This window comes from Callorhinus ursinus, unplaced genomic scaffold (assembly GCF_003265705.2).
Source record: "Callorhinus ursinus isolate GAN/ISIS: 27379988/994484 unplaced genomic scaffold, GSC_fseal_2.0 scaffold20, whole genome shotgun sequence".
Lineage (NCBI taxonomy): Eukaryota > Metazoa > Chordata > Mammalia > Carnivora > Otariidae > Callorhinus > Callorhinus ursinus.
The window spans coordinates 3,125,220-3,140,087 of NW_027397082.1; the positions used below are offsets into that span (position 1 = coordinate 3,125,220).

The 14,868-nt window shown below is 42.8% G+C and overlaps 1 protein-coding gene across 2 annotated transcripts in view; it reads left to right on the forward strand.

Annotated features, from left to right (window-relative positions):
• Window positions 1-13,471: 13,471 nt before the first annotated feature.
• The window catches only part of CACUL1 (CDK2 associated cullin domain 1), an 82,319-nt gene continuing 80,922 nt past the window's right edge, over window positions 13,472-14,868 (forward strand). The window contains exon 1 of one of the 2 annotated variants that reach the window (XM_073904126.1): window positions 13,472-14,305. In XM_073904126.1, the coding sequence (XP_073760227.1) occupies window positions 13,939-14,305 (367 nt within the window). In that variant the 5' untranslated portion in view covers window positions 13,472-13,938. The remainder of the gene's footprint in view (window positions 14,306-14,868) is intronic. The other variant, XM_025880540.2, reaches the window with a different exon arrangement.

Consider the following 14,868-nt stretch of genomic DNA (forward strand, 5'->3'; position numbering starts at 1 on the left):
CACAATAAGACATATGGAGGTGTGCAGGTCCAGGGTTGGTTAATTGGCTTTCAAAACATCCTTCAGGACTCAGGCTCATTTCATCTCCCTGCTCTACCAACTTCAGCATGTTGGCTTCTGTTCTCGGGCTTGTTGCTAAGGGGCTATGTGATGGTTGCTGCAGCCCCAAGCTTTCCCCTACCCCCAGAAGGGGACATTCCTTCCCTGCGTCCCTTGAGCCTCCAGCAGCCTTCTCATGGCTCTTTGGCCAGGACTGCAGAGCAGGTCCATCCCTAAGTCAACCACTGTTCCTGAGGAGTCACCCTGACTGGCTCTGGCGTAGAACCTTTCTGGGAGCCCGGGGTTGCCTGATGCCTCCCAGCAAACTAGTAGAGGCTGTGGGGACAGGGAGTGGCTGTTAGCTGGGCTACCAATGGTCCTTGCCAGAAGCCTGTGTGGCCACACCCTAGGCATACCTGGCTGAACTCCGCTCGGGTTCTTGACTCTCCATCAGATATCTACTGTCTCTCTATTCCTGAGGTCTAAGCTTTGGCATTGTTTGTAGGTGGTGTTGGCAGTATGAGGTATGGTTAAGCAAGAACAAGGATGAAAAAGAGAGGACATTTTAGAAGATGATCAAGCCAACCAGAAGATGAGAGAGAAGTGCACATAGCCGTGGCCAAGCGGCCCCAGTTGTCTCTGGGGGAATATGGGGAGCTCTGCCTTGGAAAGATGGTATCGCAGAGAATGGGTTTGACCTTAAGCACCTCAAGTAATGCTCCCAGTAGTCCTCTGAGGTATTATCTGACCCAGACTCTACTGTTCTGCCATACCAGGCTGCCTCCAGAAGTGACCATCCTCTTGCTGGTGGGTCACCTGAGGCTCCTACTTCCCCCTGCTGCCATGCATGGCCCACTCATGGACAATTGAGTGTGGGGGACATGTGGATAGTTTCTGGGGTCAAACTCCTCGTGCTCACATTCTAGCTCCTCTCACCCCTGACCTTGGGAGTTTCTTTAAGCTCTCTTAGCCTCAGCCTCTTCATCTGTAAAAACTCTATAGCATTCTTGTGAGGATTAAATGAGATAATCCATAGAAAATGCCTTAGCACAGAGTCTAGCACAAAGTTAATAGGCAATGAGTATTTGCTATTTTTATCACTGCTCTTAGTAGCCTTAATATTACTATTATTATTATTATTCATGGTATTCTGGGCCACGTGGAAAAGCTGGCGAATGCTCTGGCCATCATGACCCCCATAATCCTTTTTAGCATTGGTGTTAGGGTAGTTCTGGGCAGAGAGAAAAGGCAGCCCATGCTGGCTGGAAAAAGCCCCTGGTACGGCCTGGCACATAGTAGGTACACAATAACTATTAGTTGCTTTCCCTGCCTGAAAATTATACAAAGAGCTCAATGGCCTTCCATTCTCTCCTGTCAAGGCTTCAGAGTGATACTTAAACTGTCGCCTTGGAGACAATGTGCTCCAGGAGAGAGGTTTCCATTTTGAATCACTGATGACTGCTCAGGCGACCTCCATTTTTAAAAAAAATCATGTTCCTCAAAATGTTGGGGCATCTGAAGGCATCAAAGTTGAACAATGGATCCCCATAGCTATAAAAGGTTGCTCCAGTCTCAGAAAGCTAAAAATATAAAATCCTCGATGGTAAGTGTCCTTTTTGACAGTCCTTAATGGTGTTTTGTTGCCTTCTGAAATGAATTTTGTTCTTTCATTTGGCAATTAAACACATGAGTAACTGGCTGAAGTCCAGTGAATGGCCAAAGGAGATTAGAGTCTCTGCAGCTCTCCTAATGGTTTCCATCTGTGTCTAAACGGGATTAACTTTACAGCTTTTTAAAAATCACTGGTATCAGTTCATCCAGTTTTCCATTTTCCCATTTTTACAGAACAATAAGGCAAAAACATGCAATTTTCATAAACATATACTGTTGACAGATAATGAAACGGAGTTGCCCAAACCGACCTGTTGGCTGGCAGGATGCACTTCTGTGCCAGAGCTGGAAATGTTTGCGTTTAGAGTATGAATGGCAGTTTGGGATATAATGTATGAAAGTGCTGATTATGTGTGAAAAAAATGGAGTTGAGACCCATTTGTAGCTGCCCCTTCTTAAATGACAAGATAGATACTAACTCCTACCAGATGATTGGTGTGGCCTCTAAAAGGCCCTGGCCTCTGCCCAGGGCTAATCCACTGAGGATGCTGGCCCCATGATCACAAATCATCTTGGTCCAACCACCTGGAATGCCAGTGAGAATTGCCCAGACTGACTGGCCATGAAGAACCAGGTGTTTTGTGCTCATTGCTGCCAACCACAGACATACCCACAGCACCTGCCAGTGCTGGCTGATGGCGGAGGGCCAGTCCTGAATTTCAGCCACAGGGAGGGCCTCACTTCCAGGCCACAACTGAACTGTGTTGGGCCCAGGTGTTCCCTTCCCCTAAGGCTCCACTGGGATTGGGTACACTGGACCTTTCGAAGCTGTTTCATCACTCAACATGCCAGCAATGACTTTTAATAAACTTTCTGAATTTTCATCTCCAAAGCTCCCTGTAACCTTCTCCCCTGACACACTCCTTCACCCCACTCCTCCTCCACAATCCCTTTCACTGCTGCATGAGCAGCACGTTCTTTGATGTATTTTTTCTTCAAGTTTTCCCTCCAAGTCTTTGCTTTAACCCAGTGTTGCTCTCCTCTGAGCGAAGGTTCTCTGCAAACTCTCAGGGAGACACATGTTTCTCATACCCTGTGTTTCTTCGATGGGGAGGTGGTGTTGGCATCTTTCTTGTTCCTTCCTTCCCCCTTGTGAGGTCCGCTGAGGCACATACCATTGAAGTCATCCACCCCGCTCCTGCATGGTGACCGTCTCTGGGTTATTAGCACCCCTCGCTTTTGTTTCTGGATGACCTTTATCTCTATGTCAACCCCTGCCATCATTCCCAATGAGGGAAACTTGAACATGCATGTGGGTGGCCCTTCCAGTCTTCTGAACTCTTACATCCCCAGCCCTCCGACCAGGCCCAATTCTAATATTTGCAGCAGGGGTACAAATGGAGGCTCATCTGTATGTCCCGATAGTTAAATGTTATACATCCAGCTAACGTATCCTATTACGTAACGTATATCCTATTCCCTTTCCCTGACACAAAAAAAGGTACATGTAAAGTTATGGTAAAATATCAAAGATGACAGAATTGAGCTGCTTTTGTATATGTCTGGGCACTCTTTACGGGAGCTTATTATTTGCGTAAGTGATAAAATGAAGTCATACATAATTCATAAATTATATTTATTCCATAAAAGTTAATTTTCTTGCCTTCATTTAAGTAATTTACTAATTATGTTATAATCAAGGCTTTCACATAATTTGTGTTCTATTGAGAGTAATGACTAATTAGACAACCTTCTGGGGACATTGTGGTTCTTAGGGTGTTTTTCATTTATTTCAAAGTGGAGAAACTATGTTTGGCTGAGGTTGAAGCAGCTAGAATTGTCCATTAAATTCTTAAAGCAATTCTTGGATTGGAAGGGAACCCTGAGTTTACTATATCACATTCATATGATCATGATATATCATGAGTCTATAACATTTTGATGGGGTTAAGTTGTATATGATCAATTATTGTCACAGAAAATAGGATAAAATATTTTAATCTCATTATATAAATTGCTAATCACCAATATCATGAGTTTCATTGTCTCTTGAAAGAAATACCAAGGTTCATACAGTATTTTAAAGTAGTTTCCTTTTGAATTCTCCAGTGCTGACAATAGCACTATGTTTTTAATTTGTTAAAATTTTTCTCCAGGTTACATTTTGAGCTGTAACAGTCCAAAATAATCTCTATAGAAATTAGTTTGGGGAAATTTTGTATGACTTTCCTTCATAGTCATGCAAACTTTTTTGTTTCCTTTAAAAATTAAAAAAAAAATTAATGCTTTAGGAAGTGAAATAGACAAACTTAACTCTGGTTTTCTTTTGTAAGCAACAGTTTATAACAGATAGCAATGGGTAGAGCAAATACACTTTCTACAAATACATTTTCTACTGAAGACTATACTTCACTCATATCCGAGGGTCTTCTATTGCCTTACTTAACTCTTAAAGTGCATCTCATCTATCTTGTCTAAATTAAATCAAATTGCTTTAACACAGCGAGTAACTCTAAGCCCGTGAATTAGAACATGAAAATGGACAGTTGGCACAACTGGGAAATGTTACTTTGTTGTGCCAGAGTCCATTGCATTAATGCCAAGTGGAAGGGATTTCAGAAGTTAATTAATTTGTCTTCTCTTTCAGTTAAGTGCTTCTGTTGCTCAAATCCTCCCTGCACTCTGATATATCTCTGTTTTGTATGTAGGTGGTGGGCATCACCCAGAAGCCTTCAAGCATCCAGGAACGGTCACTTGTTTTGAGGACGTGGGTGTAGAGAAGCAGTACCAAATTGGTAATTCAAACAATTTCTACCTTTTGGTTATGACCTATCCTGCTGGTTTCTTAATTAAAGGACAGACATCCTTGTGGTAGCTCTTTGACCTCATGGAGACTTCTCATCGATAAACAACTTTACCTTCTCTATAGTCATCTGCCCCATCTGGTCTTTATTTTCTCATCCAGCTTGAAGTCCCTGACTGATTCATCATTTCTATCACTCACCCAACTCTCCTTCCATCGCATGCATCTGATAAAAACCCAGCTATGGATGAGCATGATCATTTACCCAGGTCTGTATCAGGGTGGCTGAGTTATCCTTGAAAACTTTCCTTCCCTCACCTTCAGTATTTAATGCATGGAGTCCTGTCCAGCCTAACTCCAAAATCAATCTGCAGTCCACCACCTCTTTCCATGCCCACTGACATCCCCCTAGTCCAGGCCACCATCGTGACTTGCCTTAAGTATTTGCACAATTCTCCACTTGGTCTCTCTGTTTGCTCTTTCCTTTCCTACGAGGCCATTCCCCCTCAGGGCAGTTGGACACCCTTATAAAACAAAAAGCACATCACAGCACGTCCTTACCCCTTTTCTGTTCAAGCAGAAACACTAAATCCTCGACAGGACTTACAAGGACTTGTATAACCTGGCTATCTCTTCCTTTTACCTTTCCTCCATAGGCCATATCCCCTTCCCTCTCCTCCACTTGAGTCTCATTACTTTCTTTAGGTTCCTAGATGATGGCAAATGCCTTTTCCCATGTTGATTCTCTTGCCTGGAATGTTCTCTCCCTAAATTGCTGATTGATGAACTTCTACCCTTCCTTCATCTAACAGAAATATGCTTTTTCAGAAAAATTCTCCTTGATCACATGAAGTAAAATAATTTTCTGTTGTGCCCTCTCATAGCATCTAGTATTTTCCTTCACGATGCTTTGCCATACTTTGGCTCATGTGGTTAATTATTTAATGCTTGACACTTCAGTGGAATGGAAACTCCATGGGAGGCAGAAACTCTTTGCCTGTTTACTCTCCTAGCCCCAGCATGTGCCTGGACACAGAAAGATTTGTGAATGACTGAGTGGAAGGGGTACGCCTGCAACAAGGTGTTAATAGAAAGAACTCTTATTCTATGGCCTCCTTCAGCCTAAAGTCATTTTCTTCAGCTTCTAAATTCACCATGTTTACAGAGAGAATCTACATCATTATCTGTTTCCCTGCTAGGATGGAATTTAGGATTCAGATGCTAAGATGTAAAAGGAAGGAACAAAATCTATGTGGAAAGAAATACCAAATAGAGAATACTTCCCCGAGTGGCTACACATCTTCACTGTAAGCAGTAATCTCAGTGTGCAACTATTAAGGCTTGAGTTATTTCTATGTCTCTAATCCTCTTGCCTTCTAATCGAGAGCATTCCAATAGCTTTGCTTTTAGACTTCCAGTTGCATTATGCATCACAAGTCATTTCTTTGTCAAATGCTCTATTGGTCCATTATAATCTCCTAGGGATTAAAAAAAGCATTCTTTATCCTAATACAGTTTATCTCTATCAAAGTCATGTTTTTAAGTTTTCCGTGCTAATGCCTTCATGAAATTAATAGTAAACTTAAAGTAAAACAGCAATTAAAATAAATCATTTATATGCTGTATGTTGTCTACCACATCTTCTTTGATTCAGTTCTTACTTGACAACTTAGGAGAGGCATGTATAGTCTGTGGATTTTTTCACATAATTTTTTCCTGTCTCCTTTCCTTTTCCTGCTCACCTCTGAGCAATGTCATCCTTTACTAACAATGCAAGAATTAGGAGGGTAGAATAGATAAAAAACATGTAAAAATGGCAATAATATACTTTGCTTTCTCTTAGGGAAAAATGTATCTCACTGCACAGATCATGTTTTAAGAGTTGACTAAAGGGGCGCCTGGGGGGCTCAGTTGTTATGCGTCTGCCTTCGGCTCAGGTCATGATCCCAGGGTCCTGGGATCGAGCCCCACATCAGGCTCCCTGCTCCGTGGGAAGGCTGCTTCTCCCTCTTCCACTCCCCCTGCTTGTGTTCCCTCTCTCACTGTCTCTCTGTCAAATAAATAAATAAAATCTTAAAAAAAAAAAGAACTGTTGCTATGAATAAGATTTCAGGTAGACTTCAGCTAGTCAGGCATGGATTTATTCAAAAGTATTGAACAATCACAATGAACTATTCCATGGGAAAAGTGACACGAAGGTATTTAAAGCCAAACAAAGACTAATTCCTAGTGACAGAGTCTCTGTGCCTCACCCCCTCCAAGTTTTAACTATTTTAGACAATTAGGCATATATTTATCTAATCAGTGTATATACAATTTTGCTTAAATATATTAATTAGGGAGGTGCTAATGAAGGGGGCGGAGTGGAGAGGCTGGGATGAGGTTATGTAGTGGATAGACTCCAGGAGATTAGGGACTTGGGCTGATAATGGGCATTGCTGCATACCCAGCACCTATTTAAACTTCACCACTGGACCCCAATTTTTGTTCTTGTATCCATTGTTCACTTCTCAACCAATGTACGTAAGGAGAAGCTGATCCCACTCTGGGCTCTAGGAGTGGGCCTAATTTTCCAGGAATAAATCCATACCCTTTTTGGTAAATGGCTCTGGAATATGTCTAAACGTCATGTGCATCACTTGTGGAAGGAGCCAATGAGGCGCTGAGAGGAAGTTTGCTGAGGGCTTCTGGGAAAGAACTTGCTTGCTCATAATAAGAGAGCTACCTGAAGTTATGGGCCCTCTTCTTCTTCTTCTTTAAAAGATCTTCTTTAAAAGATCTTATTTATTTTGAGAGAGAGAGAGAGAGATCGTGAGCAGGGGGAGGGGAAAAGGGAAAGAAAGAATCTCAAGAGAATCTCAGACTCCATGAGTTGGATGCAGGCCTTCATCTCATGACCCTGAAATCAGGACCTGAGCCCAAATCAAGAGCCATTTGCTCAATTGACTGAGCCACCCAGGTGACCTGGACCCTCTTCTTGACATCTTATCCACGTAAAAAGGCCCAGGGCTGTGACAGCCATTTTACCAACAGCCTGAGGATGAAACTTATGAAACTTATGAAAGAGGAGATCAGGACAAAGTCCAATGCAGAGAACAGAGCTGGAGCCCTGGCTGAACCACACCTTACCTTTGTCCTGCTTAGACCTTGTCAGTTTGGTGTCCATGAATAGCCTTGATTTTTATGCAATTTTTACTTGAGATATGTGTTTCTGGGAGCCAAAAGGAACATTTTAATGTACAATCCCAATTTATATTTTTTCATGTTGTGTTTATTATTTTTCAAAAAGAATTTATTTATTTGAGAGGAAGGGAGGGAGAGATAGAGTGCGTGCGCTTGCATGCAAGGAGAGTGGCAGAGGGAGAGGGAGAAGCAGGCTCCCCGCTGAGCAGGGAGCCCGATGTGGGGCTTGATCCCAGAACCCCGGGATCATGACCTGAGCTGAAGGCAGATGCTTAACCGACTGAGCCACCCAACTCAGGTGCCTCTGTTTTGTTTATTTTTTAAAGTTTAAGAATTTTTTTTCTGATTATAAAAATAATACACACTCATTGTAGAGAATATAGAAAACACTGAAAGATACAAAGAAGATAAACCATAAACCCATTATCCTTAGATAACTGCTATTAGTATTTGAATCAGTCTTCTCTTTGTGTATACAAACTTATGATGCAGACTGGCCAGGTCCGAGGACCCCAAGAGCAGGTCCCACACCACCAGCCAAGAGGGTCCCTGGCTTTGCACAGGACGGAAATCAAATGCAAGCCAAGAGGAAGTAAGAGCAGAGTTTACTGAAGACATAGAACAGATACAGAATGTCCAGGAGACTTAAAGGGAGCAGGGTCTCGTCTTGGCTCAGGGGTCTGGAGTTTTTACTGAGGGTGGTGGTATGGTGTACATGTACTCTCAGGCATCCAGGAACTGGTGGAACAAGGATGAGTGCTCAGGTGTCCTCTATAAGTCACTTATGCCCTGGAGCCAGGGCTCTTGGCCTCAAGGTGTTTGGGGTCAGTGGCCTTGGAGAAGTTTATGACCCTGACTGGTCACTCCTTAGATGTTATGTATTGTGCTGGAAGACTCCAAAGAAATCATTAACTCCTGACATTTACAAGAACATGCGTTAAGTCATGTGTAAGGCAGAGGTGCAGTTCCTAGCGAGAAAAGAAGCAGGAAAAGGAACAAAGAAAAAGATGGCTTCCCTCCCCCCCCATGGGGTCCTTTTATATATATATAAAGATACATATCCTACATATATATTTTATATATATATATCCTGGTTTAATGAAATGGATAACCTAGTGGGAAATAGAAACCAACCAACCAACCAACCTAAAAGCCAAGCAAATAGATTAATACCTGCAACCATGGGAGCTTGCAGTAATTATTGACATGTGTTGTAACTGTCCAATGTTGGGTCAGTGGTTGCTAGTAATGTTATTCCCTAACTCCATATCCTAGAACAAATCATCTAAGACTTTAAGTTAATAACTATTAAAATATGCTTTTATTATAGCATATTCTATATACCTATTATTTTAACATGTAAATTACATTTACATATTATATATAAAATTATGCTTTTACATGTGTAATGTAAAAAATAATGTCTCATAATGTCCATAAAAACAACCAGTTATCAATACACTCATTTGGTTTCCCTTTGGTAGGTGGTATTTCTTTCTTATTTATGGCAAGTTGCACCCTGTTAGTGATTGTTTTGGCCCAGTCGTCATTAGATTTTTCCCCAATGGTGTGTTTAATTACAACTAAAATGAATGCCTTATATTGGTCGTTTTGGCAGTATACATATGAAGGGTTCAGTGTTCACCAGAATGTGGGTAAAAACCTCTGGAGTAGGGCCTTGCTAGGATGGAAGCTGCATTGCTAAGAGAGTACCAATCCCTTAAATTCTAAATGTTTTCCAATTTCCATTATGATTTTCTGACCCATGAGTTGACTGGAAGAGTAGAAATATGAGGGTTTACTAGCTGTCTGTTGGTTATTGATTTTTGGTCAGAGAACGTGGTTGCTATGATACCAATCCTTAGACATTGTAGAGAGACTTGCTTTATGACCTAGTATGCTCAATTTTTTGGTCAACTTTACACATATCCTTGTGTATATTTATTCTGTGGTTGCTGAGTGCAATGTCCTATTTGTATTCATTAAATCAAGCTTGGTAATTGTGTTATTCAGATCTTCTAGTTCCTTAAAGATTTTTTTATCCTCTTAATCTATGTATTAGTTTCCTGTGGTGCTGTAACAAATTACCACGAGTGATCTGGTAAACAACAGAAATGTATTCTCTCACAGTTCTGGAAGGTAGAAGTCTGAAATCAAGGCACTGGCAGGGTGAAATTCTCTGGAAACTCTAGAGGAGAATCCATTCTGTGCCTCCTCCAGATTTGGGTGCCTGTTGACATTTGAGTGGGAATGTGGCTCCATCACTCCAGTCTCTGCTTCTGGGGTCACATTACCTCCTGTTTTGTCTTCCCACATCTCCCGCTGCCTTTCTCTTAGGAGGACACTTGTCATTGGTTTTTTGGCCCACTTGGCTAATCCAGGAAGCTCTCATCTCAGCTTTAATTACATCTGCAAAGACCCTGTTTCTTTTTTTTTTTGAATTAAGAATTACTTTATTAAGTACTTAGAATGCACTTAACTATATATACAGCAGTAAAACTACCACTCACATCAAGATATTGAACATTTTACAGATGAATGCCATGTTATTTACCACATAAAGCTTCTTAAATGCTACATCCTACAGTTTTATACTTTGTTATAGCTTAAATTCTGATAAAAATGTTGCTCCTTATTTCAATTTCTATGCTTTAACAGTTTTCATTATCTTTAAACTCCTTTATCCTTTGTTTTACACAAATGTAAACCTCCAGTTTCAGAGACTGATTTTTGACCGAATTTGAATCTTTTTAACAGGGATATTTAGCCTGTTTAGCCTGTTTATGAGCGTGATAATTCACCTGTTATCTCTGTTAGTCTATTTTATGCTAATTTTAATGTTTCCTTACTGTTTTTGTTTTTTCACCATTTCCTCTCCTCTTTTATCTGTAACACTTATCTCAACGTCAAATTTACTTAGAATGAACTACTACATGAAGTGGTTACTACTGATTTTCCCTAGGCAAGATGTACATAAAACAAGGTTTTCATCTACCACCTCCCCAGTCAGGGATTTGGAAATTTTCTTTACATTGTCAGCATTAACATTATAAACAAACTTGTTACTTTTCCCCCCTCTATAATTAAAAATAAAGGACACAAAACTGTACCAATTTCCCATTTTATCAGATTAACACTTGGAATGCCTTTACTCTAGGTGTCCTGTCCACCACAGTAACAAAGCCCTTTTTATTTATTTAGCTGAAGAGCATGCATATCTTTATCTACATTACATACTAAAAACAGTACTTACTTGCTGTCTGCATTGAACATTTAGCACACCTTTTCGGTTTAAAACAAGACAAACTGAAATTTTAGACCCAACTCAAGAATTTATCTTTGCATTTAGTTTTATAACCCTACATATAACAATTTAATCTTTAATGATATTTAACTAGCTTTAAGGCTTACCCGCCATTTTTTTTTCATACAATTGCCTCACTACTCGAGTTGTTTTTGTGCTCTGCAGTAACATCATTTAGCAAATTTTTCAAGAATGGTATTTGGCTGATAAACTTTCTTAACCCCTGCATATCTAGGAATGTCTTCCAGTTGCTTTCACTTAGAAACGATAACTTGGCAGGATATATAACTCTTAGTTCAAAATCATTTTCCCTTAAAGCTGTAGATACTTTCGGCATTTAGAGTTGCAAGAGAAAAATCGCGTCAGTTTGACTTTTACCCCTTTACAGGTAACCTGCTTTCTCTGAATACTTGTAGAATTTTTTTCTTTATCCTTCCAGTTTAAAAACGTCACTGGGCTAGGTCTAGGTGTTGCTTTCTTTTCGTTGTTTTACTGATACTCTATGAACTTTTTCTATTTGCAGATTTAGTTCGTTTTTCGAATCTGGAATATTTTCTTCAATTAGGTCCTTATTGTTTCAGCTTCATTTGCTTTCCCGTTTCAGGTATTCCTATTACGTGTAGATTGTATCTCCTGGATCGATCCTGTAGATTTCTCTTCTTCTATTTTTCCTTTTTTTCTGCATGTTTCTCTTGTTTTGCATTTACTTCGGTAATTCGATTTTGTGACCGATCAGGCTTGCACATTTCTGTTATCTCTCTCTCTCTCTCTCCTTTCCAAGCGCTCGGACACTAGCCTCTTTATCAATGAGCATAGATCTTTAAGCTCCTGTGTTATATGATGCTCAAACCTTACTCTCTTTGGTTTCCACTGCTATATCCGTTTCAAGAGGCAGCATTTTCTCGACTCTAAGCTGTTTCTTCTGAACTCAGGTCTTATGACCTTTTGAACAACTTCTTGGCAATGAGACCAAAAGTAAAGATTAAAGGAAGCCTTCCGAAGCCCCTTACAAAAGAAAACCAACGTCCAAAATGGTTCTCGTCACGTCAGCATTGCATGCCTCACGTCCGGCAAAGATCCTGTTTCTAAAATAAAGTAAGATTCACAGGTTCCAGGGATTAGGACACAGATATATCTTTTTGGGGGCTACTATTCAACCCACTGCAATCTATGAGAGAGAGATGTGAAAATCACCTGCCACGACGGTAGATTTCTCTTCCTTCTTGTACTTTCATGAACTTTTGCTTCATATATTTTGTGACCATGTTATTAGAGATATAGCTATGATTTGTATCCTCCTTGTGTATCGAATATTTTATTATGTAGAAACCTCTTTATCTCCAGTCACAGTCACCCACCCACCTATATAAAAGTCTATTGATGATAAACTCTGAGTTGTTGTTTGTCTATAAAAGATTGTAATTTGTTTTGCTTTTCCACCCTCTTTTTTTTTCTGGGCACAGAATTCTCAGGTTACATTTTTTTCCACCCGTAGCACTTTACTCAATTATCTTTCACTGAAGAAAATATTCCAAAAATTTCCCACGGCCAGAGAATTAGTATAGTAGGCCCATGTAATTAAAAATATGCACTGCTTCAAAAAATATGTGCCACTAATATGTGGGAGCACCATCTAGAACTAAATCATTGTTAAGTGACGAGTGAACAGTCGCATTAAGTATAGCACAGAATACACTGGGAAAACATATGTAGAAAAGCCCAAATAAATGTGGACATTGAAATACATCCGAGATAATGATTTTTCAGCAGCTGAAGTGATTCTTCACATTAATTACACATCTGTGGAAATAAAGATTCATTATCTGCTAGAGTAAATAATAACAGGTTTTTCTAGTCAACTTTATCACCAGTGGGTAGAATGAGCTATAAACACAATAAACAATAAAATTTGTTCTCCTGTAACATACTATTGCTATAATGTGAGAATGCAGGGAAATTAAAGAAATTATAGTTACATAACCTCTCCTCTTTGCCCTTCAGGACTCTCACACATAATCCCAAATTTGTAGTCAGGTTTGTTGAACACTGTGTGAAGCTTGGCATTTAAAAATTTAAAATTCCTGGCCTCAGTGTATAGAGGTTAAGGAACTTGGAAAAAAAGGTCCATGAATAGCTCAAGCGCATTTTTTTTTAAAGCCGCCTTGCTATGTTTCGGTTTTTATTCTTGGTTTCGAAAGTTTCGGTAGTATGGGCTGAGACGCCCACCAGCAGACCCGTCAAGGGCCACCCAGGGCAGTCCCACCCTTTTATAATGTGCGAACCCAGGCCTCTTGCGGCCTCTTAGCTCCGTGTCCGCCAAAGGCCCGGGCCGCGAGCCCCTGTGCGGTACGAAGCCCCAGTAAATCCGGCGGGCGTACGAAAACCACCACAGAAACGGGAGCCTGTACCACAGCGAACGCCAGAGGATCTGGGGCGCATCTTCAGGAGCGGGCCAGATTCCGGTCGCCCTGGTAACCAGACACAGAACGCGCGTGCGCAAACCCCCTTGTCACGTGGGGCCGGCCCGGGGGCGGGATCGACGCCTGCTCCTCCGGACCCAGGGTCCCTCCTGTCTCAGCTCGGGGCCAGCTGAGGCGAGCCAAACCTTTGCCCTTTTGCGTGAGGGTGACTCACCGCTCCTGCCCCTTTTTGCTTTGCTTTCTCCTGGCTCGTTCCTCGCACCACGTGCCCTCCTGGCCGCTCCCCCAGCTACCCTTTCCAACCGCCTGTTGGAAGTTGCTGTAAAATGTCGTGAGGGGCGCTGCCGCTTTACGGCTGCCTCTCCCAGGCTAGAGCCCGGGAGCGCCCACCGCCGTCAGCCCTGTTTCTAAGAGTCGGCCCGGCGGAGACGCAGAGACCCGGCGCGCTGCTCCCCTCCCCGCCGCGCCTGTGCCGGCCCCCGGCGATGTGAGCTCGAGGAGGCTGCGGTGCCCCCTGGCCCGGGGTTGAGACGGGCGGCAGGTGCCTGTGAGGCGGGCGGGTGCTGGGGGCCTGCAGGATGGAGGAAAGCATGGAAGAGGAGGAGTGGGGCAGCTACGTGGCGATGATGGACGACCAGAACCACAACAACTGGGAGGCCGCGGTGGACGGCTTCCGGCAGCCCCAGCCACCGCCGCCGCCCCCCTCGTCGATCCAAGCCCCTGCGCGAGAGCCGCCGGGGGGGCAGCTGCTGGCGGTGCCCGCCGCCTCGGTGGACAGGAAAGGCCCCAAGGAGGGGCTCTCGATGGGGCCGCCGCCACCGCCAGAGGCCAATGGGGTGATCATGATGTTGAAGAGCTGCGACACGGCCGCCGCTGTGGCCAAGGCGGCCCCCGCCCCCACCCCCAGCTCCACCATCAACATCAACACCTCCACCTCCAAGTTCTGTGAGTCCAGCCTCTCCCCAGCAGCCTTGGCTTTTCTCCTCCCCACCCGGACGCCGAATCCACCCTTCTCGGCCAGCCCCGCTTCCTTTGTTTCAGGCCTGGGTCTCTCCTCTCCTCCCCTCCCCTCCTCCCTTCCCCCCCTCTTTTGGTGTCTGCGGCCAGCGCCGGAGCGGCCCTGGCTTCTTGTGTTACCTGGCCTAGAGAGGCAGCCTGGTGTGCACCCAGCCCCAAGTTCTCCTGCAAATGCGATCTTTATCACAGCTGGCTCTCTCGCAACATTAAGAAGCTCTTCTCCGTTCCCCCTTCAAAGTTTCGCCCTCAAACGTGAGGGGAAGATAAGGCCGCCCGAGTTTCGTTAGGGAGAACCTTTTTTTTTTTTTTTTTTTTTTTGTAACCGGATTGAACTGTGGCAATTGTGTTCTTGTGCTTTTAGCTAGTCTGCGTGAAACAACTCGGGAATTAGAAAGTTGACCAATATCTACATCTCGTTCTTTCCCTTCCTCAGTGTACACCTTCTGCGTCCTGATAGGGAAATGTAGGAGTTGTTTCCTGGGTCACACCAA